This window comes from Sturnira hondurensis, unplaced genomic scaffold (genome assembly GCF_014824575.4).
Source record: "Sturnira hondurensis isolate 20B ecotype Veracruz unplaced genomic scaffold, ASM1482457v3 Scaffold0020601, whole genome shotgun sequence".
In the NCBI taxonomy this organism is placed as follows: Eukaryota; Metazoa; Chordata; class Mammalia; order Chiroptera; family Phyllostomidae; genus Sturnira; species Sturnira hondurensis.
The window spans coordinates 2,704,701-2,729,938 of NW_028093232.1; the positions used below are offsets into that span (position 1 = coordinate 2,704,701).

At 44.0% G+C, this 25,238-nt stretch overlaps 1 protein-coding gene across 10 annotated transcripts in view; it reads left to right on the forward strand.

Annotated features, from left to right (window-relative positions):
- R3HDM2 (R3H domain containing 2) overlaps positions 1-25,238 on the forward strand; it is a 160,816-nt gene that overhangs the window by 129,573 nt on the left and 6,005 nt on the right. For 3 of the 10 annotated variants that reach the window (XM_037030209.1, XM_037030213.1, XM_037030214.1), the window contains 11 exons: positions 687-782; positions 3,664-3,695; positions 3,794-3,847; positions 7,993-8,225; positions 10,922-11,091; positions 16,012-16,113; positions 17,623-17,865; positions 18,428-18,554; positions 18,796-18,956; positions 19,424-19,578; positions 20,925-21,025. In XM_037030209.1, the coding sequence (XP_036886104.1) occupies positions 687-782; positions 3,664-3,695; positions 3,794-3,847; positions 7,993-8,225; positions 10,922-11,091; positions 16,012-16,113; positions 17,623-17,865; positions 18,428-18,554; positions 18,796-18,956; positions 19,424-19,578; positions 20,925-21,025 (1,474 nt within the window). The remainder of the gene's footprint in view (positions 1-686; positions 783-3,663; positions 3,696-3,793; positions 3,848-7,992; positions 8,226-10,921; positions 11,092-16,011; positions 16,114-17,622; positions 17,866-18,427; positions 18,555-18,795; positions 18,957-19,423; positions 19,579-20,924; positions 21,026-25,238) is intronic. The other 7 variants (XM_037030212.1, XM_037030210.1, XM_037030211.1 and 4 more) reach the window with 7 other exon arrangements.

Genomic DNA, 25,238 nt, shown 5'->3' on the forward strand with positions numbered 1-25,238 from the left:
TATTCTGTTCTGTTCTTTCTCTTTACCTCTTTGTGTTGCTCTGTTCACTTTCTTCGTTATTTCTGTAATTTCTCTCTCCATCCCTCCAGGAGCTATAGCTTATGATGAGAAAGAAATTCTTAAGAACTGAATTTAGCTTCACCCTTGGGATTTTATTTCCAAGGCCCTCTTTGCTGAGCTGTGTGTGACTTGGATCTTCAGTCCATGGCATTCACTAGTAACTAAAGAAGGGGTAATGTCAGGTGCTAGATCTGTGAAACTCTTCTTTACATTCAACTCTGCTAAATATCTGTTTCTTCTCCCTCTCTAACTTTCTCCTTTCCCTTGCGTTCCCTTCAGAGCCGTGTTGTTTATTCCCTCAGCTATTCTTTTGATCCTTACTGATTGGAGAGTACCTGATTACTATAAGGAAGCAACCCAGTCCTCATAAATAGTTGTTGTTCTTGATCCTCTGGGGTTGGGGGTTGGGAGATGGAGAGGCCCCAACTATCCAGAAAACCTGATCTCCCAAACTGCATGGTCAGATGTACCCAGTGAAACCTGTTCAACACTGGAAGTTTTATTTCTTTTTTTTTCCATTTTTTTATGGCAACTATAAACTCTCCCGGTTTCTCTTCCTTGCTGGTGTGCAGTGAGCTTGCAGTACGAGGAGAACTTAACTAGCTTAATTCTGCTCATCGATCTAGATCAGAGTTCCATTGCAGGATGGAAGGAGGAGCAAGTCAATAGAAGAGAGAGAGGAGGAATATCAAAGGGTCCGAGAGAGAATATTTGCCCGAGAGGTAAGTGTAGCCTCTGAGAGTTGTCAGCCCATAGCTTTTAGCTCTTAATCTTTGGAATTGTGAATGGAATGAACCCTCCGTAAATGTGTTGTTTTGTGTGTGTTTTTTTTTAAACCAAAATTAGCCAGCTCCAGATTTGATCTCTAAAATTAACTGTGGCTTATTGGGAAGCTGCAGCTTTTTATTTGTATTACTTTTATTACATTCTGTAGTGTGGAATATAAAGAGAACAAATGGAGTGGCTGAATTTGGTGGAGATGAGTAGATGGAAGATAGAAGTGGTTTTGGCAGGGCTTATGGAAGGGCTCTGAATCTTGCCTGTCAAACCCTTCTCCCACTTACCCTCTTTCACTTCCACTATTCATTCTAGGCATCTTTGCTTCTAAGTGGAAGGCTTAGTGTCCACACAGCCTGTACATTCATCTTGTTTGGCCACCCTCGTTTTTAGGGTACGTTGGCAATTGTTAGAGCACAGGTCTGGCATCTATTCTGTGAACTCCACGTTCCATATGCACAGAAGGTACCACTCACGAGTCCCTCCAGTCTCTGCCTGAACAGAAAGTCTCTTTCTTCCTGTATTTCTTAACTTGCTTCTTAGACTAGGACTGGCTCCTTGGACCAAAAGCCAATATGAATCATTGTAGGCAACTTTATTCTTAAGAATTGTGGGCCATATCAAATATACTTGATACCCCTTTCTGTATCTAGTAGCTTTTGCCCACCAGACTGAAGAGAAATATAGCAGAAATTTGGGAAAGGCTGTGGATAGGCAAGAGAGGAACCAATTTTGCCTACCTATAGGATCCAGATAGCAGCACCATCTTATAGTCAAATTAGGAAACAAAAGAGGAAGAGCCAGCCTCCCTTTACTGTCAAAAGATGGCCAGTTTTAATCCACATGCTTTGATGGACAACACTCTCCCTTCCATCAGAAAGACTGTGTGTACTCATCATCACCTAGCTCAGAAAGACTCTGTCTCTGACTTCAAGAAAACTGATCTCCTCTGTGAACTTGTTCCCCTGTCTCAGAAGACCCAAGTGTTCCAAGGATCCTCACTGGGGACAGATATATGACAAACCTTCTGGCCCAACGTCCAAAAAGAAGGAATCTTTTTACCTTCTGTTACATTCTGAGTCAGGAAAATCTGTCCTCTAATTATACAATCAGGATAATTGGATAGTCCTCCAAAGAGGTTCTTTAACCTTTATCTGTACACCAGTTGTGTGGAATGAGAGGAGAGAGGTCATTTGTACATGGCTGTAGCCAGTGGTGACCCACTGGCTACAGCCATGTACAATTTCAGACAGAGCAGGTTGGTGGATGATAATAGCAAAAACTTATATAGTACTTACTGTCTTTCAGACACTCTTCTTAGAACTTTGCATAAGTTATTTAATCCTTATGCTAGTCTTATGAGGTAGATTACATTATTTCCTTCATTTTATAAATGTGAGACTGAGGCAGAGAGAGGTTAAGTAATCAAAAACCACACCACTAGTTCAAGAGCTGGTGTTTTAACTCATTCAGTCTGGCTCCAGAGTCCATGCTCTTAACCCCTAGAGTAAACTGCCTCTCAATAGCTTGCTCTGCTCTAAGGTCTTTGGATTGAGAAGTACCAGTGACATCAGAGCATAGCAATCTGTGATGTGCGCCTCTGCTTCACTGACACGTGAAAAATGACTGTCCTGACATGCCAGCCATTAGCAAAACCACAGATATTCTGAAAGTACAAGCAACTTTTAATGTATTGGGGCTAATTTTAACAACACTGGGATATGTCTACCTACAACCATAACAGAGTCAGAGTTAGCTCTCCTCTCCTTTTTTCTCCTGATGTTTAGTCTTTCAAGCCTCTACTAATATGCATATTCTTTGTTAAATCCTTTCGGATTTATCACTTTTAGCACTTCCTACATCTTACTGAGGTAGAGGCATCAGGAATCCCAGAAGGTCTGGACAAGTAAAAAAGGCCAAAGCCCACCATACTACAAAGATTCCCGTGTAGAGAGGAACCCGGCCAAAGGGAGATGACGAGGGGTGGAGTTGTAGGTTGGGGCAGAGGGGAGGAAGACACAGGGCAAACAGAAAGGGAAGTGGCGAGAAGGGTGTTTGGATGGAAATGCTAGTGCTGCAGCCTTCTCTGGAGCCTGAGCTGTCCGTTGGGGAAACTGCCCCCATACAGGCTCTGCTCTGTATGGAGCCCACCCCGCTCAGCAGATGGACACTTTGGTACCTTTTTCTAAGGCATGGGAGTCTGCCAGAATGCTTACTCCACTCAGCTCAGTGGCTTAGTCAGGAAGTGATCCCCAAAAGGAATGTTTCAGGCTTTTCATTTTCTCATTTTTTTAGGCTCTAAAAAGTACCTGCTTCCCCAATTTCTTATTCTCCTTGGGTCTCAGGTCAGAATGTCTTTCATTTTGGCCAGTGTAGAGGACAGAAATGGAATAATCACTGAGGATGATTTCCAAAACAACTAAATTTCTTTCTCTTGTCTCCCTTTTCCCTTTCTTTGAACACACTCTTTACTTTAGCACACCAGTTATTATGTTCGGTTTACCTCTAAGAGAGAATAAATTGAGAGCTTAAAAAGGAAATAATAGGTTAATACTTTGTTCTTCCTCCTTTCCGTACTTCTAACTTTATCAACCTCTTTTTAAAAATTCTGAGAAGGCTAAAAATGCTTAATGCTCTATCCCATTAAAGGTGAGAAGTCAGATTGGGTGTGTGGGTGTGGGTCATCCTGTCCCTGCTCCCTCTCTCCCTGTTGGGGGGTGAGCTTGGTTTGAGGACCTTGGGTATTCATAGCATCATGGACACCCTTTTCGGTTATGCCATGCTGTTTTCTTATAAGTTATTTTCCGTTTTCTCCCCCTCACCTAGACTGGCCAGAACGGATATCTAAATGACATCAGGTTAGTACCACCTAGCATGTTCCCTGCTTCTCATTGAGCTTTGTCAGTGAGGTTAATATAATCCTGTAATGATGCTTTTCTTTGATGTTAACCAACAGACTCTCCAAAGAAGCCTTTTCTTCTAGCTCTCACAAGAGAAGGCAGATTTTTAGGTACTTCTGTGTAATCTATATCTCTCCTTGTTTTGTTTTGTTTTGTTTTGTTTTGCTGTAATCTTTTCAGCGGAGTGAGTTTGCTCCATGCATGGCTGCTTGTGGAATAATTCAATCTGTGGTTTTTGCAACATTGGGTATTTTTCCTCAGTAAGACAAAGGCTTCTGCTCAGTGACTTTATTTTTATTGTTGCTGATTTCATTTTTAAGTTCTAGATAGGGGTGAAGGGGACCAAATAGTTGTATGGGATAGGTACAGTTTCTTCCCAGAAATGTGCTGGAACTGGGCATTTTTGGAGGATTTCAACATACTAAGGTAAAAGAATGGGTGTCTTCTAAGCTACCTTTTCTGAATCTGTGAAAAGATGTGAAGAGCTTACCCCTGACCCATAGGGAATGTTTTGTATCTTTAAGAAGGAATAATACAAACATGTGTAAAAACACATACAGATACCTCTCTTCGTCGTTTTCTCTTTGACACATTGTGCTCGGTGAGATAACCCATTCCTGAGGTGCCACAAGGACCTCAGAAAGGCTTTGTCTGCCTTAGACCACCTGTAGAGCATGTCCTTCGCATGATCGCCCATGACTTGCTGCTCTTAATGTCGATGGAAGTTGCTGTATTAACTTCTCCAGTGCTGAACACTCTCCATGCAAAGCAGTCACAAGAGCCTCCCTTTTATTGTCTCTTCATTCCACCCCAGCAGGTTACACAAGGTGGTGGTGAGAGAGACACTACTTTAAGACCTGTCCTGGCACCAACTCATTTTAAGTATATTCTTCCCATTTACTCTAAGGAAACTATAAAGCACAGAAAACCTGAGTATTTAATGCCAGAATTCAGGTCTAACCCTTTCCAAAGGGATTCTCTCTTGTTGAATCCTAAGCTTGATAGGACCTAACTAAGTTAGGTTAGTTAGAGCTCTCATCCCCGTATCTCAGTTGTCCCTCCTCTGATGTCCTTCATAAAGCTAGTCACACCATCTGCAGATTGGGATAGAGAGGTTTTCCATTCCTGGGATGGAGGATTTCTCTCCCTTTCTGTATCTTTTTCCTAGACTATCCTACCCTGAGGTCCACCTGAAAGCCTTAAGGGTGCGGAGGGTGCTCTGTACTGGTGGTGGTGATCAAGATAGAGTTCCTTTCTTTAAAAAAAACTAACTCCTGTTTCATATTATACAGTTAAGAGTCAAAACTCATCCCAGAATGCCTACTATAATAAGGAGTTTTAAACTAGCTTCTGTATGTGACTTCATGCATAGTGCTTTACAGTTGCTAAAGTATACTGTGTCTGATTCAGTCCTGATTTGGTAAACTGGTTTAAATGTAAGAAAACAAAAGCAGGGAGATTAAGTGTCCAATCCAAGTTTTCAGGGTTATTAGTGGCAAAACTGGGACTGACTCTTTTTCCAGTGTACTTTTCATCATACCACACCAGCTCTCTACAAACATCCCTTCCTATCTGAGTAGTGTTTCATTCAGAGCCCTAATTCAGGTTTACTTAGTGCTGTGGAACATCAAAGTATAGCCAACTATGCAGATAATATCTCAAAGGATCTAGTGAGCAGGTGCATCCCTCTCCTATCCAGACCTCTTTTATGCTGCTGCTTTCTATACTGAGTTTTGATTAAAGATCTAGGTCATTTAAATGCAGTTTCATGAACTCTTAAGGGGTTATTTCTTTTTCTATTTGGATACTAGTCCAGAACTCTAATGATTGGAAGCTGATCTTCTTTAACTGCTTAATACCTTTATTCCCAAGTTCGTGAAATAAATACCCATATACCAGATTTACTCATCCACAATTGTTAATAACTATGGCAACTTCCCCATTCTTTGAAAGATTCTACTCCACTGATAAATAAGCCACTGATACTTATTGAGTGGCTTGATAATGAGTGTCACTGATACTTATTGCCACCTCTTCTACAAACCTCTCTACGTACGCCCTAGATGCAGTAAACTGAACTTTTCACAGCACTAAATCTACTTGTAAAAACTAAGTCAGCTCTCATTTCACAGGAGTATGAGTGTTAATGTTCTCTGTCCTTCACCCCCCCTCTCTCTAACACACACAACCCAATCCAGTGCTCAGAAATGAGTTTGGTAGTTTTCCCTGTCTTATTTTTAGTGAAGTGGAAAGACATGACTAGAGATTGGGTTTAGTTGTAGGGGAGGAAAACTGACCTTTTTCCTGGACAAGACTCAACTCAGATTCTCTAACTCTCAGGTTAGTCAGAAGATCATCAGACAAGCCACATTGTGAGGACTTAGCCATCACTGTCTTGGGGGAGGGAACTAATGAGTACGGAAGTGCTGCCACTGCGGCCCAAGCCTCCTGGGTGTTTGGTTAAAGTTGATTCATTCACTGTCCTCTGGTAGAAAGAAAAAGTAGATGGGAGAATTGTCCTAATACATACTGCAGTGTTTCATTTAGGTATAAAAGGCCATTAGGACTTTCTGCAGAATTCAAGCTCTATTGTCTGATAAGCAGCCTCATCCATTGCCAGTGCTGTATCCATTATTCCCACAAATACACACACATCTTCATTGAGTCCTCTCAGTAGACTTGCCTTTGTCCATGAGACTGAGCTATTGGCTCTCTCTTGGGGTCTGGTTCTGTTCCTGGAGCCCTCCTCGTATATACTTCTTTCTTGTTTCCCATTCTACTTTGACATCCCCAAAAAAAGAGGGTAAAGTTTTGGGGAACCTGGAATATTTTCGAGTCCTCTATTCTAAATATATATAGAGAAGTTTTGAGGTCCCGTATAAGTCTGCATGGGATTTGGAGAAGAATTAGCATGTTCCTACCCAGCTGTGCCAGTGTGCTGTTAGCTCACCATGATTGGTTTGGCTAAAAACTAAAATAATGACCCTAGCAAAGATTTTGCCCATCTTCTCTGTAGTATCTTTGGAGCAGGTATTCTAAAATAAAGGTATTTTCTTTAATACTACTCCCTTAAGAAAAATACCTTATATATTAGAATAACTCTGAATCTAGTGTCTTTGAAGCTAAGGGGTTTGGGATGGGGTTTTCTATTTGCTCTAGGTAGAATGGTGGTGAAAAAGAGGGAGTCTGAGCTACAGTGAGTTTGGCTTAATTGTTCCCCAGTATATACACCAAAATCTTTGTAATTGTTGACATTTGGTTTCCTTAGCTCATCAGTTGTTAGGAGTGGGAGATGTGAAAGGAAAATCTCTGTTCTTGGTTGCTTATTAAGCAGCAGTAAGAGCTCAGCAAGACTTAGGGCTTTCAAGCCCATGCTGTTTGCCTTGAGGATAGCAGTTTATAGACACAGGCAGTGATTATAGCATCAGGACAACCCTGGTATTTCTAGAGCAAAATAAGAGAGGATGAATCCCTTTTCTCCATAGTCTTGTGCCTTGCCTAGGGCAATAGGGCTATTAATATGTAGGCAACTACATACAGTCAGCCTCCTGCTGCTTGCCATCCTGAGTCCCAAGGGCATATTTGCTTGATCATGTGGAGGACTTTGGTTCTTAGCGGCCCTGGAACCAGTTGTTCCCAGACACCAACAGAATTTCCACAGAACAGGTTAGGTCAATTCTAGACTATGACACTGAGTTTTCCAGAGTGCCCCTTTAGTGCACCATACTCCTCTTCCCACCCTTGGAACACTGGTTATAAGAAACACCTCTGCTGGCTTAGGCATGTTATGTGGAAGACCTGTTGTGGGGTTTATCCATGTCATGGGCTACTCCTGGCTTCTGGCACTAGTAACTCCCAGGAGTCCTTTTGTTTTAGGAACTTCCAGAAAAAGCTGGTACGCCTCTCTGCTCGCCACTGTTTCCTGCATGTGTGGGGTCCCTGTAAGTGGGAGGTTGGGGGAAGAGACCACAGCCAATCTCAGCATCATGTGTGTGGTTTCCCATCCACCTCTGGTCTGACGTATTAAATTAGTTGCCAGTACACTGTCTTCCAGATTTGCCCCTGTGCTCTTTGTTACTATAGTGGATATTGTTCTGTCTGCTCTCATCAGCTCTTGGTGGGCCAGCCAACTAACAAGAAGTTAGTGTCCATCCTCACCCCTTCTTTGTTATTGAAAGAATAGAAATGAACTCTCTCCTAGCCCTTCTGCAGAAGTGGTAGGTGGGAGGTGCTCTGACCACTGTGGTCTCTGCAGGGGGAACCGTGAGGGGCTAAGCCGCACCTCAAGCAGCCGCCAAAGCAGCACAGACAGCGAACTCAAATCCCTGGAGCCAAGGCCTTGGAGCAGCACAGACTCTGACGGATCCGTTCGGAGCATGCGGCCCCCTGTTACCAAAGCCAGCAGTTTCAGCGGAATCTCTATCCTCACCCGGGGTGACAGCATTGGGAACAATAAAAGTGGCAGTGCAGGAAGGATCTCCAGGCCAGGTACTACAGTTTCTGACCTTTTGTTTCATGTCCATCATGTCTTGCTTGTCTTCTATGAAATATCACAATACTTGCCCTGACTGGTGTGGCTCAGTTGGTTGGAGTGCTGTCCCATATACCAAAATATTGCAGGTTTGATTCCCGGTCAGGGCACATACCAAGGTTGCTGGTTCAGTCCCCAGTTGGGGTGCATATAGGAGACAACCAATGGATGTTTCTCTCTCACATTGATATTTCTCTCTCCCCAACCTTTCCTCTCTCTCTAAAGTCAATAAACTTATTTTAAAAATAATAAATAATAAATATCACTGATACTACTTTTAACAAAACACTTGTCTCAATACTATGTCTTAGAAACCTAACACAGACAAGTGAGGGGAATTTTTATTTCTTGAATGAATCCATTCTCCTTTGGAGTCCCCTCTCTGATTTTCTTTCAAAACTTCTTTCCTAATTGAAAAACACTGACTGGGATTAGTCAATTTTATCAGATAAATTAATTATCTGATTTCTAACTGAGGTGGGCCATCTCTAGCAGCCCAAGTCCAGGTTACATACTGAGATGAGAATGATAGTTGCTTTTATTCTGCGGCATCTTTAGAGTTTAACTATTTGTAATTCACTGGCAGCAGCCAGTAGTAGGCTAGCACTTTGGGAGATAGTGCTGTGACTGCTTCTCTGGAGCTCAGTCACTGAGAAGTAGCACGTGTTCCACATGCCAGCCCTGCAGACTACTTCTTAGCTCTTCTGATCGGCTGTGTGTCTCTCTCCATCTATTCCTATTGCACTGTCAGCAGAGGGATATTTAGCTCTTTATGCCCAATGGGCCTTTGTTTTACCATTCTCCTGCCTATGAAGAATTGCTTGATTCTCATCCCAGGAGTTGTTTAGGTCTTATCTTCAGAAGACATCAGTTGTGGTGAAGTGCCCTGGCTGGGTAGCTCAGTTGGTTAGAGAATCGCCTCAGTATACAAAGTTGTGGGGTTTGATCCCCAGTCAGGGCACATATAAGAATCAACCAGTGAAGGAGAGAGTAGTATAAGGGGACTGAATGGTAATTGAAAAGAAAATACAGTAAATAACTCCTAAACTATTAAAAAAAAGAACCACTGAATGCATAAATAAGTGGAACAACAAACTGATGTTTCTCCCTCTCTCTCTCTCCCCTTTCTTTTTCTCTCAAAATCAATCAATCCATTTTTTAAAGATTTTATTTATTTATTTTTAGAGAGAAGGGAAGAGAGAAAAATATCAATGTTTGGTTGACTGTTATGTGGCCCCCATTGGGCACCTGGCCCACAACCAAGGCATGTGCCCTGACTGGGAATCAAACTGGGGACCCTTTGGTTTGCAGCCTACACTCAATCCACTGAACTACACCAGCCAGGGTATATTATTTAGATAGAGGGTAAGGGAGGGAGAAAGAAAGGGAGAGAAACATCAATGTGTGGTTGCCTCACACCCATCCCCTACCAGGGACCTGGCCCACAACCTAGGCATGTGCCCTGACTGGGAATCAAACTGGAAACCTTTTGGTTCATAGGCCGGCACTCAATCCACTGAGCCACACCAGCCAGTGGGGAGGGAGGGGGGATTTTTTTTTTAAGAAAGTATTGGTGAAGATTTTTGCGTCTAACTTCTGGGTCTCTGTTGCGCTTCTTTTACACAGACCTTTATCTTCTCTTATTTAATTATGACACTAGCCCCCAAGCTGGTTTCCCCACTCCATTCTCAGCCCTTTTTAAAGCCAATTTACAAGTCTATAACATAGATCAAATCAAATCACTCTTCTCTTTAAAACATTCATGCCTCTGCATTCCCTGTGTAGTATAACCCAGATTACTTAGTAGAGCATAACTTCCTGGCTCTGGTTTGCCATCTCAGTCTCATTTCCAGATATCTGTCTTCCTCTGGCCCTCCTACGATTTCTTGAATACAGCATTAACTTTGACCCCTCTCAGTCTTACGCTCTTTCTGTTTATCCTTCAAACCCATTTCTTCTGCTGTTTCCCTTTAAACCCTTCCCTCTAACCCTTCCAGGAGTTATTGCTTTTTCGCCTTTGCTTTCATACGACTTTGTTCATATCAGTGATGCATCCCTCAGCTCATTATACAATGCCTGGCACATAGGAGACATTCAGTAAAAATGCTTTGTGTGGACACATGCATGACTTGGAAAGCTTGGAAACAGGGAAAATAGATGATGGTTGGGTGTATCTGTGTAGATAGGCATGTGCTTGGAGAGGCAAGGCTGCCTTCTCAGCAGCTTTTATGAGATGCGTGTTGGGAAGATGTCAAAGAGATGACAGGTCTCTTAAAGGACTGGGAATCTCTACCTTCCAGGAAACAAACATTCATGTTTTCAGCTATCTAATCATGATAGACAGATTCTAGGCACTTCAGGGGAGGCAACTTAGCCTCCCATATTATTCAATTCTAAAATCAAACATTCATAGTCAAGGTGGTTACTGTCCTTAAGGAGCAGGAACCTACTAAAATGAGAGCTTCCATTATCCAGGCAGCTGAAATGCATCTGTACTAATATGTGGATCTTCCCAAGACAGTTGGGGAAATGGACAGAAGGAGAGTGAGGAGAAATGGCTTGGAAAGACTACAACCCTGCAACTGGGCCCTCCAAGGGTGGTTTGTTCATGACTTATGCTTACAGCTCTTGGTGGGTCTCTTCTTTGCCTTAGGTATGGCACTAGGTGCCCCAGATGTGTGCAACCAGGTCACCTCATCCCAGTCTGTCCGGGGCCTTCTCCCTTGTACTGCCCAGCAGCAGCAGCAGCAGCAGCAGCAACTTCCTGCTCTCCCACCCACGCCTCAGCAACAGCCACCCTTGAATAATCACATGATCTCACAGGTGAGTCACCACTCAGTGCCAGAGCCCCCTTCTCTCAGATTCAAACAAGCTCTGGAAGTACAGTCATGTCTCTTGTGCTGTGGGTGGCAGGAAAGATCTGTTTTTGGAGACATGCCACTCCCTCCCCCATTTCTCATTTGTTAGTTTTGGGGAGAGAAGAGTGAAGATAAAGACTGGCTGAAGCACTCTTCGTAGACTCAGTCTGGGAGGTTTTTGCTTTAGATATTTCTTCCTCTTCCTCCTGAAAATTGTCAGTGGGAATTTTTAGCCCATTCCACATTTCTGCCATACCCCATCTCCTTCTACATCATGTATAATTAACAAGGTGAGTTTTCTCACTGTATCTATATATGGAGCTTGAAAAGATCACAGCTCCCACCATAGTCTGACTGAATGTGCTCATGTGACTATTGATCCATAAACATATTTATGTATTGAGGTTGGGGGGAAAGGAAATAATACCTAAGACCCCTGCAGTACCTATGCCATAAAGCGCAGAAACCCTCCAGTGTTTCCTTTGTTCTCCATGCCATAAAACAGCTCTCTCTTTTTCCTCCTGTTGCTGGATGGGTAGATGTTGGTACCAACTAGGATGTGAGTGAAGTCTTGCCTCTGGGAGCCATCCAAGCCATCAGCATGAGATCAAATCCTATTCTAAATGAAACCTTGGTATTCTAGGTTTAAAAGTCTCCTTAATACCCTGAGGAGAGCTGCTCTGAGCTCATCATGAATAGAGCCCATGCTTGATCCTGAAGTATTCTCTGGTGGTCAGGAAGCCTATGTTTGTACTCTGTTGTGCTGTAGTTCAAACTCTTGTTTCACTTGCCAGGCTCGCTTATCTCACTGTTTAGTTAGGCCAGCTTGGCCTCAGATATATTTATTCCATAGGTACAAGAAGCAAGTCCCAAGCACTCACACCCCAGGAACTGGAAACGAGAGTGGGGAGATCCCAGAATGGCCTAGCACTACCCCATTCAAATATTACAAAATGAAGCTAAAATAAGAAATAGTGAAGACCTAGGAAACCCTGCTTTGTGGTTTTTAAAAAATTATTTATTTACTTTTTAGAGAGAGGGGAAGGGAAAGAGAAAGGAAGAGAAACTGCCTCTCGCGTGCCTCCAACTGGAGACCTGGCCTGGAACCCAGGCATGTGCCCTGACTAGGAATTGAACCAGTGACTTTTTGGTTCACAGGCCAGTGCTCAATCCAGTGAGCCACACCAGCCAGGGCCCCTGCTTTGTCTTTTAAAGTCACTCCCTTGGCAGATCATTCTAGTCCCTCATCTTAGTCCCTCAATCAATTTCTCTATAATTCTAACTTGCTTTTCTCTTCTTCTATAGCCATCTACCTCATTAAATCTCATTCATATCAGCTTACCTCATTCCATACTGAAACATGGCGTGTGTGTGTGATTTTCCCTGGAACTCAGACCTGTAAGTGGGTAAAACTCTGTGCTTCTCCCTCTGGCTATCTTCTGCTATGCTTCTCTCTCTCTCTCTCTCTCTCTCTCTCTCTCTGTGTGTGTGTGTGTGTGTGTGTGTGTTTCACTTTTCTAAGAGCTGAGGATATATTTTTTTAGTTTTCTAAAATGTGTGAATTTTAGTAGAGTTTTGCTCCCCTTTTCTCCCTCTTGGTCTTCCATCTGCCTCTGCCCTCTATCCGTATCTAGAAACAGACAGCAAGAATGGAATGGGGATAAAGAGATAAGTAAAGAGAGTAACCATTTTGGGACTGAAAATAATTTTAGACAGAATGTCCAAGTGGCTAGCCCTGGATCCCAAACTTACTTAGATTCTCTCTCTGATTCTGTATCATGAGCGTCAGTGAGTCAGCTATTGGTATTGGCTGACGTCCTGCAGGGAGTATGGTACTGGACTGGGGACAAGGGAACATTATTTGGTATAGAAATGCCTGCTTCCTAAGAAATTTATTCCTGAGGTTAATTGTGGTCCCAGACCCCAAACCGAAAGTTCTTATCATGGTTATGTTTTGGTGTCCCTGAAGCACTTGTGGTAGCTGCAAACATTCTGTCACCCCCAGCACTTATGTAATCCCCTTTTTCTTTTTCTCCTCTTGTTCTGCTTCTCTGTCCTTTTTTTCCCTCTTCTTACTGCATTTTTTTCTTCTTTTCTTTTATTCTGCTGTCTCTCAGTGCTGGTGGCTCTCCAAACTCAAGTGCTGAGCCCCAGAATACTTACTGTTCAGTTTCTCAAATGGTACGTAACAGAGCAGGGATGGCGACAGTGGCACCACACACACACACACACACACACACACACACACACACACACACACACAACTGTGCTTACTGTGAAGGTTTTCCTCTGGAAGAGAAACCTAGAAAGGTAGTTACCTTCAGCTCTGCAACAAGAGGCCTTTGCCCCAGGCCTGGAGACACTGCTGGCTAAACTATGCTCTGTCTCTTTTTGGCAGGCCTCTGCTATGGGAGCAGGCCTGCCTATCATATTTCAGTAGGACATTTGAAATCAAGGAGTGAGGCTGAGAATTAAAGGAGTGAGCCTACCTTTTGCCCAATTTACTTAAAGTGAAATGGATCCCTAAAAACGAAGCCCTCTGAACCTCTCTCCTAGGGCCAAGTCAGGCATCTAAGAACCAATGATCTAGTCCCTAATTCTCCAGTAGGTGGCAGTCACACCCCTCAGGTTTTTCAGTAGTTCTCTAACTGGAGTTTGAGACTTTCTAAGAAGAAAACTGTACCTGAGGGTAGTGATGGTATAACATAAAAATAGCACTGAGACAGCTACCTTTACCACTGCCCTTCTCAGTCAGGGGAGGCCTAAGAGAAGAGTATCATTTCTTCTCTTGTCACTTTCTACTCAAAACTCACAAACATAAGGAAATCAGGCAGCGTTATTTTACCACTTTAGTTTCCCTATGGCCACTCCTCCCCCAGAGAATATAAGGCCTGAACCACATTAGCCCTCCCCTAAGAGAAAGAAGAGGATAAGGATAGTAGAAAATGAGTTTAAAAGCTACCAGCACAGGTATCGCATGCTAAGCAGCTTGGCCAACAGTTATATTTGGAATACCACTAGCTTACAGAAAACAGGTATGCCCCAAAAAGCTGAGAGTTTATTTTCAAGGCAGCATCTCTCCCAGGTCACAGAGTCAATCCTCAGTAACTTTTCCTACATTGTATTTAATCCATTTTGGGAGTCTTCTAACTCCTGTACTCTCTACTTCTGGAAATTAGTCCCCCCTATGAAAGAGCCTCTCAAGAGATATATAGCAGGAGAGGATATACATACCTTGGTCCTCCACACCTTCTGTTACTCTAAATTTGGAAGGAGAGAGAATTACACAAACAAATGATGTTTGTGTAATTCTGTTCAACTTTTCTTTCACACTCTCCCTACTGCTAGAGTGGAGTAGGAAGAATGTATGTCAGACAGAACTAGATTCTTATTCAAGCTCTGCCGTATTAGTGTGATCCTCGATGTGTGATTTAATTTCTATGAACCTTACTACCTTAACTGCAAATACAAGTTACCATATCTCCTTGTAAGATTATTTTTATGTTATTCCTTAGCCAGTGTGGCTCAGTTGGCTGGAGCATTATCCCTTAACCAAAGGGTTGTGGGTTCCATTTCATGTCAGAATACATTCCTAGGTTGCAGGTTCAGTCCCCAGTCTGGTCACATATGGAAGGTGAGCAATTAATATCTCTCTCTATCTCTCTCTCTCTCTCTCATTTCTTGGATGAGGATTAAAAAAGATTATTGTAGCCCTGGCTGATGTAACTCAGTGGATTGAGCGCAGGCTGTGAACCGAAGGGTCCTGGTTCGATTCCCAGTCAGGGCACATGCCTGGGTTGGGGGCCAGGTCCTCAGTGGGGGCCATGTGAGAGGCAACCACACATTGATGTTTCTCTCCCTGTCTTTCTCCCTCCCTTCCCCTCTCTCTAAAAATAAAAATAAAATAAAATAAAATATTAAAAAGATTATTGTAGAGCTATTATGAGATAAAGTATATGAATGAGACAATGTATGTAAATGTTATTTCATTCTCTCTTCCTAGCCTCTCCCCCCCTCTCCCACCGCCTCTCCTACCACTGCCGGGGGGCCATGGCTGGAAAATTGATGAGGGGTCGAAATGGCTGGAGGAGGAGAGAGAGAGAAAGCAACTCCCCATTAGTTGCTTTAGAACACACCATTTTCCTAATAAACAAATCCTCCTGTTTGAAGCTAGTGAACAGACTGAAGGAACAAAAGTTAAAACTAAGCTATTTATATTTTATTCCTAAATTCCTCTCCCTGTTTGCTTGTGGGGGCATTTTTCACACTGCCCTCACAGCCTGGAGATGCACAGAACAATCTTGGAACAGGAGGAAATAGCCAGAACCAGGCATGAACTGGCCGTTTTCTTCTCTGCCCTCGGGAGAGAGATGATCCTTGAGAATGAGCACTTCCTCCAGGAAAGCTGCGCTGTCAGATCAGCAGTGTGGCCAGGAAAGCTGAGCCAGGCCTTGGATGACCCTTCCTTCAGAAGCAGGAATCCCTTCTCTAGTGGGCATTTGAGGAGAGTTATGATCATGCTCCTGAGGAATCATGTTCAGAAAAAATGTTTTGGGAAAAGCTATGTTTGGAATCAGGCAGCAAACCTGGCTCTGAGAGCTCTAAAATTGCTCACAACAGCTGCAGGGCTCTGAGTGGCTAATGGGGTGGGGTGTGCAGTGGGTCTCTCCTGATAGGAGAGATTGCCTGTTTGTCGGAGAAGGAAAGTCACAGCTATCCTGGGCTTGGTCTCCAGCCTGCTCAGCAGCCTTACTATTAATGTGAAATTTCTTTTATGATTAACTTTGTTGTTCCTTCCTTTTTCCTTCCCTTCTCTGCCCCGCTGCCTTTTCCTGTGCCTCCCTTTTCTCTCCCCTTTTCCACATGCCTCTCTGCTGGTCCACAGCCAGTCCCAGCTCTGCAGCCCTCTCCGCAGCCTGTTCAGTTCTCTCCAGGCTCCTGTCCCCAAGTCCTTCTGCCAGTCTCTCCACCCCAGCAGTACAACATGGTATAAACTCCATTCCCCCTTTTTGTCTTGTCCATGTGTGGCCTGTATCTCTGGGTATGTCTGGGTCAGTCTGTGACAGCCTTGCAGAGCAGTTGTGCTTTTCGAAGGCCGTGTTAAAAGGTGTTTCTTCTTGAAGGGCCAGCACAGGCTGAACTGTGCTCCATTCCATTGACTTCACCGCAGCAATTCAGCCATCAAAAGATGCCTAAATATGAGATAGAGAGGAACACGGAGTTCCCCTGAGTTTTAGGAGGGGAAACAAAATTGGATGTTGGTCTCACCATTATTTCCTTTAAATATAAAAATAATTGCAGAATTCTCTGGTATCACTGGTAAAAACTTAAAATGTTCCCATCTCTTACCGTGTTATTTTACATTTAAAAAAAATCCTCCTTTCCTAATGCAAAACACTTGCTGTTTAGTTTGTATGTTGACTACAGATCCTTTGAAGATCTAGTTTGCCTCATATTTGATAACTTCCGTTGTGGTTACAGGAGGGCTGATTTCTCTTTAGTTTCTGTTAATCACACCCGTCTGCTTTTTCACTTAGAATGCCCTCTTTCCTCCCACCTCTTATCTCCATTCTGAGAAATTCTAGAATACGGACCTCAGAATAATCAGCCATTCCATCCTGTTGCCATCCCTTTCTGCCCACTGAGGTAGCAAATAGCCAACTTGAAGATCAGGTCTCTGAAAATTGAGTGAAACCACAGGAAAGCATTATCTTTGGTTTCAACTACTCTGTGTGTGTCAGGGGAGCGGAAGGGACGAGGAAGCTAACAAACTCTAACCTGTCACAGTACAAGTGAAAGATGGAACACCATCATTCTTGCTGCTTAAAGAGGGCTGAGAGAGAAGGCAATTACAGACTAGCCAGCCATTCTTGCCCTCCAGCTCAGCCGCTCACCCTGGCCTCCTTTCAGAGGTGAGAATTAGAAGTGGTTTCTGAAGGGCAGGAGAACTTTAGGCAAAGTGTCAGAGAATAGAGGTGGAAATGACCTAGAGAGTGAGCAAGGAGATAAGTGGCAGGAGTGGGAGCCCACCAGTCTTTCCACTGCATGGGAGAGCTGGAGCCACATGAAGTGAGCCACCCATAACCCACTCACGGTGTTATCTGGGTTCTTTATTATAAAAATGGGATTTTGGGCAACATAAGGGTACTTTGCATGGTTTGAAGGCATGAGGAAGACAGGAAATGGAAAGACTTACAGTCTTTTTTTTTTAACTCACTAGTTTGTCCTGTTTCTTCTATATATAGAAGTTGTGTCATTGCTCCCATCTCCCCAGGATAAATGCTAATAAAAATCATAATCAAAGTGGCCATTGTTACCTCATATGTGGTAAGGAGACTGACCTCCCAGGGCACAGAGGCAGGAGTGTCCCAAATTTGATCTAGGTAAGGAAGGCTATAGAGGGGGTTGTTGTTTCTTTCTGTCTGTCTGTGTTGAAGCCAAAGACATGGGGTTTGATGCAAACTCAGTCCTTGAGTCTCCTCCACTCTCTCAACAGGCAGATGACCTCAGCAACCCCTTTGGACAGATGAGCCTTAGCCGCCAAGGTTCTACTGAAGCATCTGACCCATCCACAGCTCTGTTCCAGCCCCCACTTATTTCCCAGCACCCTCAGCAGACTAGCTTCATCATGGCTTCTACGGGTCAGCCCCTCCCCTCTTCTAACTATTCCACCTCTAGCCATGCACCACCTACTCAGCAAGTCCTGCCACCCCAGGGCTACATGCAGCCCCCTCAACAGGTGAGCAGTTCAGGTTCCCATCTTAAATTGCTAATTCAGTTTGTCCAGTATTATAATCCCTCTCTCTTCCTCCGATTTAGGTAGGCCAGAGGGGACACCCATCCATCACCTCTATTTCCCCACCTTACACTTGAGTGTTGTCTTCAGTCAGGAGATTGTCTTTCTAGATGAACCAAGTCCTTCCTGTTCTGTTTCAAATTTGTACACTAATGCTGCAATTACAGACCCCAAATATCTCCATTTACAGATTTTTGACCATCAACCCTGATGCATTGAATAGTGTGGGGCCTCTTGGTTAGGGTGGCATCCTAATATAGCAAGGTTGCAGGTTCAGTCCCTGGTTAGGGCACATACAAGAAGCAATCAATGAACACGTAAATAAGTAGAATAAGAAAATCAATGTTTCCCTCTCTTTCTCTCCCTCTCTCTCTTTCTCTTTCTCTCTCCACCCCTATTCCTCTCTTTCTCTAAAATAAATAAATAAATAAAATTTTAAATAGCTTGGGGATTTGGGGGCTGAATTTGAGTGACCTTCTCACATATCTGTCTTCTCTCATCATAGATCCAGGTTTCTTACTATCCCCCTGGACAGTATCCTAATTCCAACCAGCAATATCGACCTCTCTCTCACCCGGTGGCCTACAGCCCCCAGCGTGGTCAACAGTTGCCTCAGCCATCCCAGCAGCCTGGTAAGGGGAACTGCTAGTATAAGGAGACAGTGAACAGAGGAAGGGGGCAGACTGGGAAAGAGAGAATTTCCTTCCCTTTTTTAAAGAGGAAGGCAGGAATGATTAGAGTCCTCAAGAGGCACCCAGAATCTCCAGAAAAAGAAAAGGTAAATTAGACAGGTGGAGAGAAATTGCCAATAGAGTGTGAGCTCCTAAATGCCATTGAGACCATGCTAATCTCTTCTGCCTTGCCCATCTCCAGGTTTACAGCCCATGATGCCTAACCAGCAGCAGGCGGCTTACCAAGGCATGATTGGGGTCCAGCAGCCACAGAACCAGGGCCTGCTCAGCAACCAGAGGAATGGCATGGGGGGCCAGATGCAAGGCCTGGTGGTTCAGTACACTCCACTGCCTTCTTACCAAGTGGGTGCATTCTGCATTGGGAAAGGTCACCCAGTCCTCGGGATGAGGAAGAGGAGGACAGCCTCCCATCCAGTCTGACAACACCAAAGCTAAAATATTGTTCACTTCACCCCTAAAAATTTTAGGGTTTTTTCCCTCTGAGAGAAAGCCCAGAGAATCTGAAAAGAATCTTGATTTAAATTGTTTGGTCCCTATACAGCCATGCAAATGAGTATATTCCCAAAAGAGTGAGCCCTAAAGGAAAGCAGGCTCCTTTCTCTACATCACATGTTCAGGGATGGTGTTTGGAAAAGAAGGAAATAGAGGTGGCTCTGTAGGCATTTCCTTTAGGTAGAAGAGGAGAATAGGAGGGGTCTGTAAGAGGCAGAGAGTGAAGTTAGAGCATCTCAGTCTACTGATGACTGGGCTTTTCTCTGGATGAGCTCACTGGGAGTACGAGTAGTCATTTTCTGCTTGTCTCCACTCAGGTCCCAGTGGGTAATGACTCGCAAAATGTGGTCCAGCCGCCTTTCCAGCAACCCATATTGGTCCCTGCGAGCCAGTCTGTACAAGGGGGCCTCCCAGGAGGTGGTGTGCCAGTCTACTACAGCATGATCCCTCCAGCTCAGCAGAATGGTACAAGGTGAGGACTCTCAGAAAGTCCCAGCATATCTCCCATAGACCTTTGGTGACTGTTGTACATGGTTGTGTTTTCGCTGGCCTAAAAAACTAAAGGTAAACGTCCCAGAGGTGCCCTCAGGTAGAATGTAAGGGAGTTCATTCTCTTTTTTTCCTCGTTGATTTGACATTTCCATAAGAGCTTGTCAGCAGGAAAAAATTCCTGCTTCAGAGACAGAGGCTTTATAATTTTCCATTTTTTGTTTTTTTAATCAGTGAGATTCAGAGGCATGTGATAGAGATCACCATTAAAAGAAGCAGTTTGGAATGTATATATGTAAAATTTTTCTATGTACCTCTTTTCATATCCATGAATGAATCTCAGATGGTCTACTTATCTTAGGATAGACCATAGCGGATAGAACTTTAGAGGTAGAAAGCACCTTAGGAATATCTGGCCTGCTCCCTTTGTTTTATTTTTTTCTCTCTTTTTTTTTTTTAAATAAATGAAGAAGTTCCAGCTAGGGATGTTAAGAAGTCACATAGCTAGTTAAATCAGACCTGAAACTAGAACTCAAGTCTGGGCCTACCAAGTATGTATTTCTGTGTGTCTCTCTCAGTGTGTATTTGTTTATTTCTGTATTTTTATATGTATGTCTCCCTTTTTTTGAGTTTTTTGGGGGGTCCCTATTTGTGTTTACGTTGATTATCATCTGGGTTTGCTATTGTGTAAATATCGGAAATCACATAGCACCTTAGTTTTTTTTACCTATCTCTCTCTTGCACTGTATTATCAATCTCTGGCTCGCACTCTCTCTCTCTCTCTCCTGCTCTCGCTCTCGCTCTCTCTCTTCATCTCTCCATATATGCACACACACACACATATAATTAATTTGAGAGAGAGAGAAACATTAATTTGTTGTTCCACTTATTGATGCATTCATTGGTTGCTTCTTGTATGTACCCTGACCAGGGACTGAACATGCAACCTTGGCATATCGGGATGATGGCTGGCTCCTGGCACTGTCTTTGTGTGCCCGCTGTGTTTCCCAGAGTGTGTGTGTGTGCTATGTGCGTGTATGCATGTATATATATCTGGTGTTTTCACACTGTCAGGAAGAGCATGTGTCACTAACATTCCATCCGGAGCACTGATTAGCAGCTTCCTAATTGAAAGATGATCAAGTACAAATATATATAATTAACTCTGAACTGATCAGCAATTTTAGAAATTGCATGGCAAATTGGTTTGAGAGTGGCCTGGAGCTGCCTCTGCTTCCCACAGGGGAGGCCCAGGAAGCAGCAGCTGTTTGCCATGAGCTCTGTTCTCCCTCTACCAATTTACCACTCCTCTCTTCTCTATCTCCCCAGCCCTTCTGTGGGGTTTCTGCAACCTCCTGGCTCTGAGCAGTACCAGATGCCTCAGTCTCCCTCCCCCTGCAGTCCACCACAGATGCCACAGCAGTACTCAGGTAAGACAGAAAACGTGGGGTTCTTGGGCACCGACAGTTGCAGTACTGCTGAAGATCTTGTGCGCTGGGTCTGGGCAGGGCAGAGAGAATTCAGGGGTTGGCTTTGTACCCAGCTGTGTACCCGGTCGTGACCTGGTCAGGAGAAAAGGCCAAAGTCCTGCTGGTGTTTCTCAGGGGCGCTGAGGTTGTCCTCCCAAGAAAGGCCAGATTGGCTGCGCAAGCCCTAATCTTGGGAAGCCACGTGTCTGATTGGTTCGTTCTCTTTTCTTCCTGTTTTGTTTTTCTTTTTCTGAATTTAGCATTTCATTCACCACATGCCTTTGAGACACGATCTGCTTACTTACCTGTCTCCTATACTCATTCTTCTGATTAGACAGCTTTTTTTTTTCCTCTTGGGAGTGTGAGAGAGGCTGATAAAATGCTTTTTAAGTCATATATTAGATTTGTTTAGCAGTTTCTTGTATGTGCTCACATATATTTTATCATTTTATTCTTACCACAACTTCATGAAGGGGAAATTTAAGTCTCAAAGAGGATAAATGACTTGTCTAAAATCACAATCCTAGAAGTTGAACTTTTGTCTTGAATTTCCATATCCTATGCTGCATCCTAAGTAACACGTATTCAACAAGCTTCTGTCCTCTTATCCTTTCCCTCCAGTAGGAAGTAAATGGATATTGGGTCTGAAGGCCCTCTTTGGAGGCACCACACCTCTCCCAGGTGAAGAGGCTCATACCATGCAGCCTCTCGCTATCTGCCTTTGCCAAGAACTCCCCCAGCGCACCAAGTACAGCTGCCCATGTTTGTTTCCCTTTCTCCCTACCCTGACACAGGATTACACTGCAGTTAAGAAACTTCAGGGGTTCTAGAAGGGAGATCTTTTTATATTGTTTAATTAATTTTTTCCATCACCATTTATCTCCCCCATACTCTCTTCCACACCCACCCAACTCCCTTAACCCTGTCCCTGCAAGGGAAGAGGTCTTAGTGTAGCTCTACTGTGGGAATATCGGAGTGCCCTCTACTGGTAAGAGGGAAATATTCTTGACAGTTTGCCCATTTAGAAATGTACTATTTTTCACATAAGATTTTTTTGCACTCTATATTAGATACTGTGGAGTAGATTCCAGAATTAATCTTGCTCATAAGACAAGATCAATTGTTACCTTCCAGGAACAATCACTTCTGCCTTCATCCAAACCAAACATGGATCTCTAACAGGCTGACAGATTTTAAATTCAACGGCCCTTACCCTTTATTACATTATTGGTCTCTCTCATTATTGTTTCTCCTAGTGTCCACCAGGGGCACTTGACCTTGAAATTCCCAGCAGGGTATGGAAATGGTAGAAACCAGCTCCAAGAACCACTGTAACCTTTGACAGTGCTTGACACTGCAGGCATTTTCTCTCCGGTTAAAATCAGTGTGTGCGTGTGCATGTGGATACACTTCCTTAGTGGTGGGTCAGCGTATCTGCTGTGCCTCCGTGGTTATATATCTGATCATCTTCAGATGTAAGGTTCTCGGATATGGAACAAACCTAGTAAAAAGAATTTTTCACTATCTACTGTGGATTTAGTGCTGGGTTGAGTAAACCGAAACAGCTGTTGTTCTGAAAGTTGGCAGCACTTAGAGATCTGGGCTGAGATCCGAAGGAAATAATCTAGGCTCTTCCCAAATCAAAAGAAATGGAGGAAACCCACTTTATCATCCAGTTACCTTGCTCCTTTGGAATTTTCTGTTGTATTTCCCTCGGAGCTACCCTGATTGATCCTAGTCTTTGGACTGACCCCTTGTACTTTTCCTAGATGGTGGGAGCCTCTGATCCACATCATCTAAGAGACTATATTCACTGAGACCAAAAGTCTTCAGTCCCTGTTCATAAAAATCTAAGAGGAAGTGGAAGAAAAGAAAAAGTATCTCTTCTGTCTTTCTTTCCAGTTTACTCTTTACTGGAAAGGAAGATAGAAAACCAGCACAGCCCACAAAGGCTGCTGTGTCACCTTCAGAAGACAGTCACCTGCTCTTCTTTCATGTAGCAACATGGTCACTTTTCCAAAAATAAAGGCAGGGATTAGGATTGGCTGTTCCTGGAACAGCTGTTCTGGTTTATTAACCCATTTTTATAGTTGCCCGACTGACTCCCAGGCCTGGACCTTACTGCCTCTACTGTGATATTAGACATTACTGTAACCCCAGGACACGCTTTTCTTTCCCCTAAAATGGTGGCTTACAGGTGTCCTGAGGTTTCCACAAAGATGCTGGTCTGGGGAAGGCACACACAGACATGGAACGGCAGTGTACCCTGCACCCAGACTCCCAGCTCACCGTGACACAGCAGTGTGGCCAGAGTGAGGGATGCACATGGCCCCTCACATACTCAGTGGCTCATTTTGCAGCTGAGGGGTTACCAAGGCTGATACTGTTTTCTTCTTCTCTCCTGGAAGAAATCCCTCTCCCTCACCAAAAAAAGTGGGGGGGAAGACCAGATACTATTGGGTTCTCTTTTGTAATTTGGGAAAGATGCCTGCGGATTTTGTTTCTCTGGACATTCCTTTCCATGAATTTGGTTCCTGGTGGTAAAGAAGAAGCTTTATCAGTCTTCTACCTCACTGATTTAAAACACCAACTAAACAAAAACCAATTCTGCCTGACATAAATGTCATCTGTTTGTATTTATGTGGTTTGCTCTGCTCAATCGACCTTTCTGCCCAGGTTTAATGATGCCACTTAAAAAGCCATTCACACGTCCCATCTCCTTTCAGAGCTTTCCAGCTGAAATTGATTTCCTTATTCAACCCCCTTCTGCCCCTTCCCACTCCAGTGCAGGCTCCTTCCTGCAACCTGCTTGTATGGAAGTGCTGTTACTGGGCAGTGAGGTGGGGTTTTTTATTGCCATGTCCATTAAGGAAGTAGCGACAGTTCAGCTGCTAACAGATGCCACCTGCTTTTGGCTTGAGGAAAAGAAGCATAAAAAATCAGCTCATCAGCAGAGTAGTACTCTGTGTCCTCCGCTGAGGGAAGGAACAGTGCTCCAGGCCAGTGAGGAGGGACTTGTTGGGGGAGGAGCTGAGGACAGAAGCTGTGACTGATAACCCTGGTTTTGTTTGTGTTGGGAATCAGAGAAAATAATATGAGGACTTTGTTCTCTCTTCTCTCCCCTTGATGCCCCAATAGCTCCTTATGGCTACATGTTGGTATTAGAAAGAGTTTCCACCACTCTGTTTATGCTCACATCCTACACACTCACACACACCCCCTTTCCTGGCTCAGGGCATCAGACTCAGATTATGAACTGCCTTCCAGAAAAGCTGTAGATTTGATTATTTTTGCCTTGGCCCCCTCAGGTAGCAATGAGATGTTTGAATAAGGTCAATTGTGATTTTGTTGGTAAAGGATGCTGGAGCAAGTGGGGTCTTAGGATGGGGAAATAAAATGCCCAAAGCAGCTATAGTAAGGGAGAGTTGTTAAATGCATTGCCACGCCACGACTGTGCAATTTTCCTGTGGTCCTTCTGCAGGCCACGCTGATGAATATCCTGTCCCCTTTGGCAAGGGATAGAGAGGTGCAAGCCTGTCACTCTGAATACTTGTGCTCTTTGATTAGAGGGAAACTGGGCTGGGGGCAGATTGACTGGGGAATAGGATAGGACAGGTGCTGTGTCTCCTAAGCTGCGCTCTTAGGCCTCCTGCTGTTTCTTTTCCTTTCCTTTGACGGATGCTACCTGAGAAAAGCAATCACACTCACTTCCCAGCAGGACTGGTGCCCAGGGCAGAGGCTGCAGCATTTCCCGTCACAGGAAGGAATGTGGTGGCAGCAGCAGTGGCAGCTCCAGAGCACCGGGCCATGAAAACCATAGCACTGCAGCAGGTTTTTGAGCTAGCACGTCTCAGTCCCATTTCTCCGCCGCCTCACACATGAACTCAGCCTGTCTGTCTACAGAAATATGTCCTGGGAGGTCAAGAGCAAACCTTCACACTGAACAATTCCCTGTGGGGAAGCAGAGCTCCTGCCCATTCCTCGCAGCAGGGACTGTCTGTCAAATTGCTCCCTGACCCCCGCTTACCTTGCTTTTCACCATGAGGAAGATTCAGGGCTTAATGTTCCTCCTCATTGAGCCCTTTCCTTCCCAGCTTGTGAGAAGGTAAGGCTCTCCATGGTTGCCCATGCTCTAAAACCTCAGGATCGCATCCCGTCAGTCACCTGAACCTGT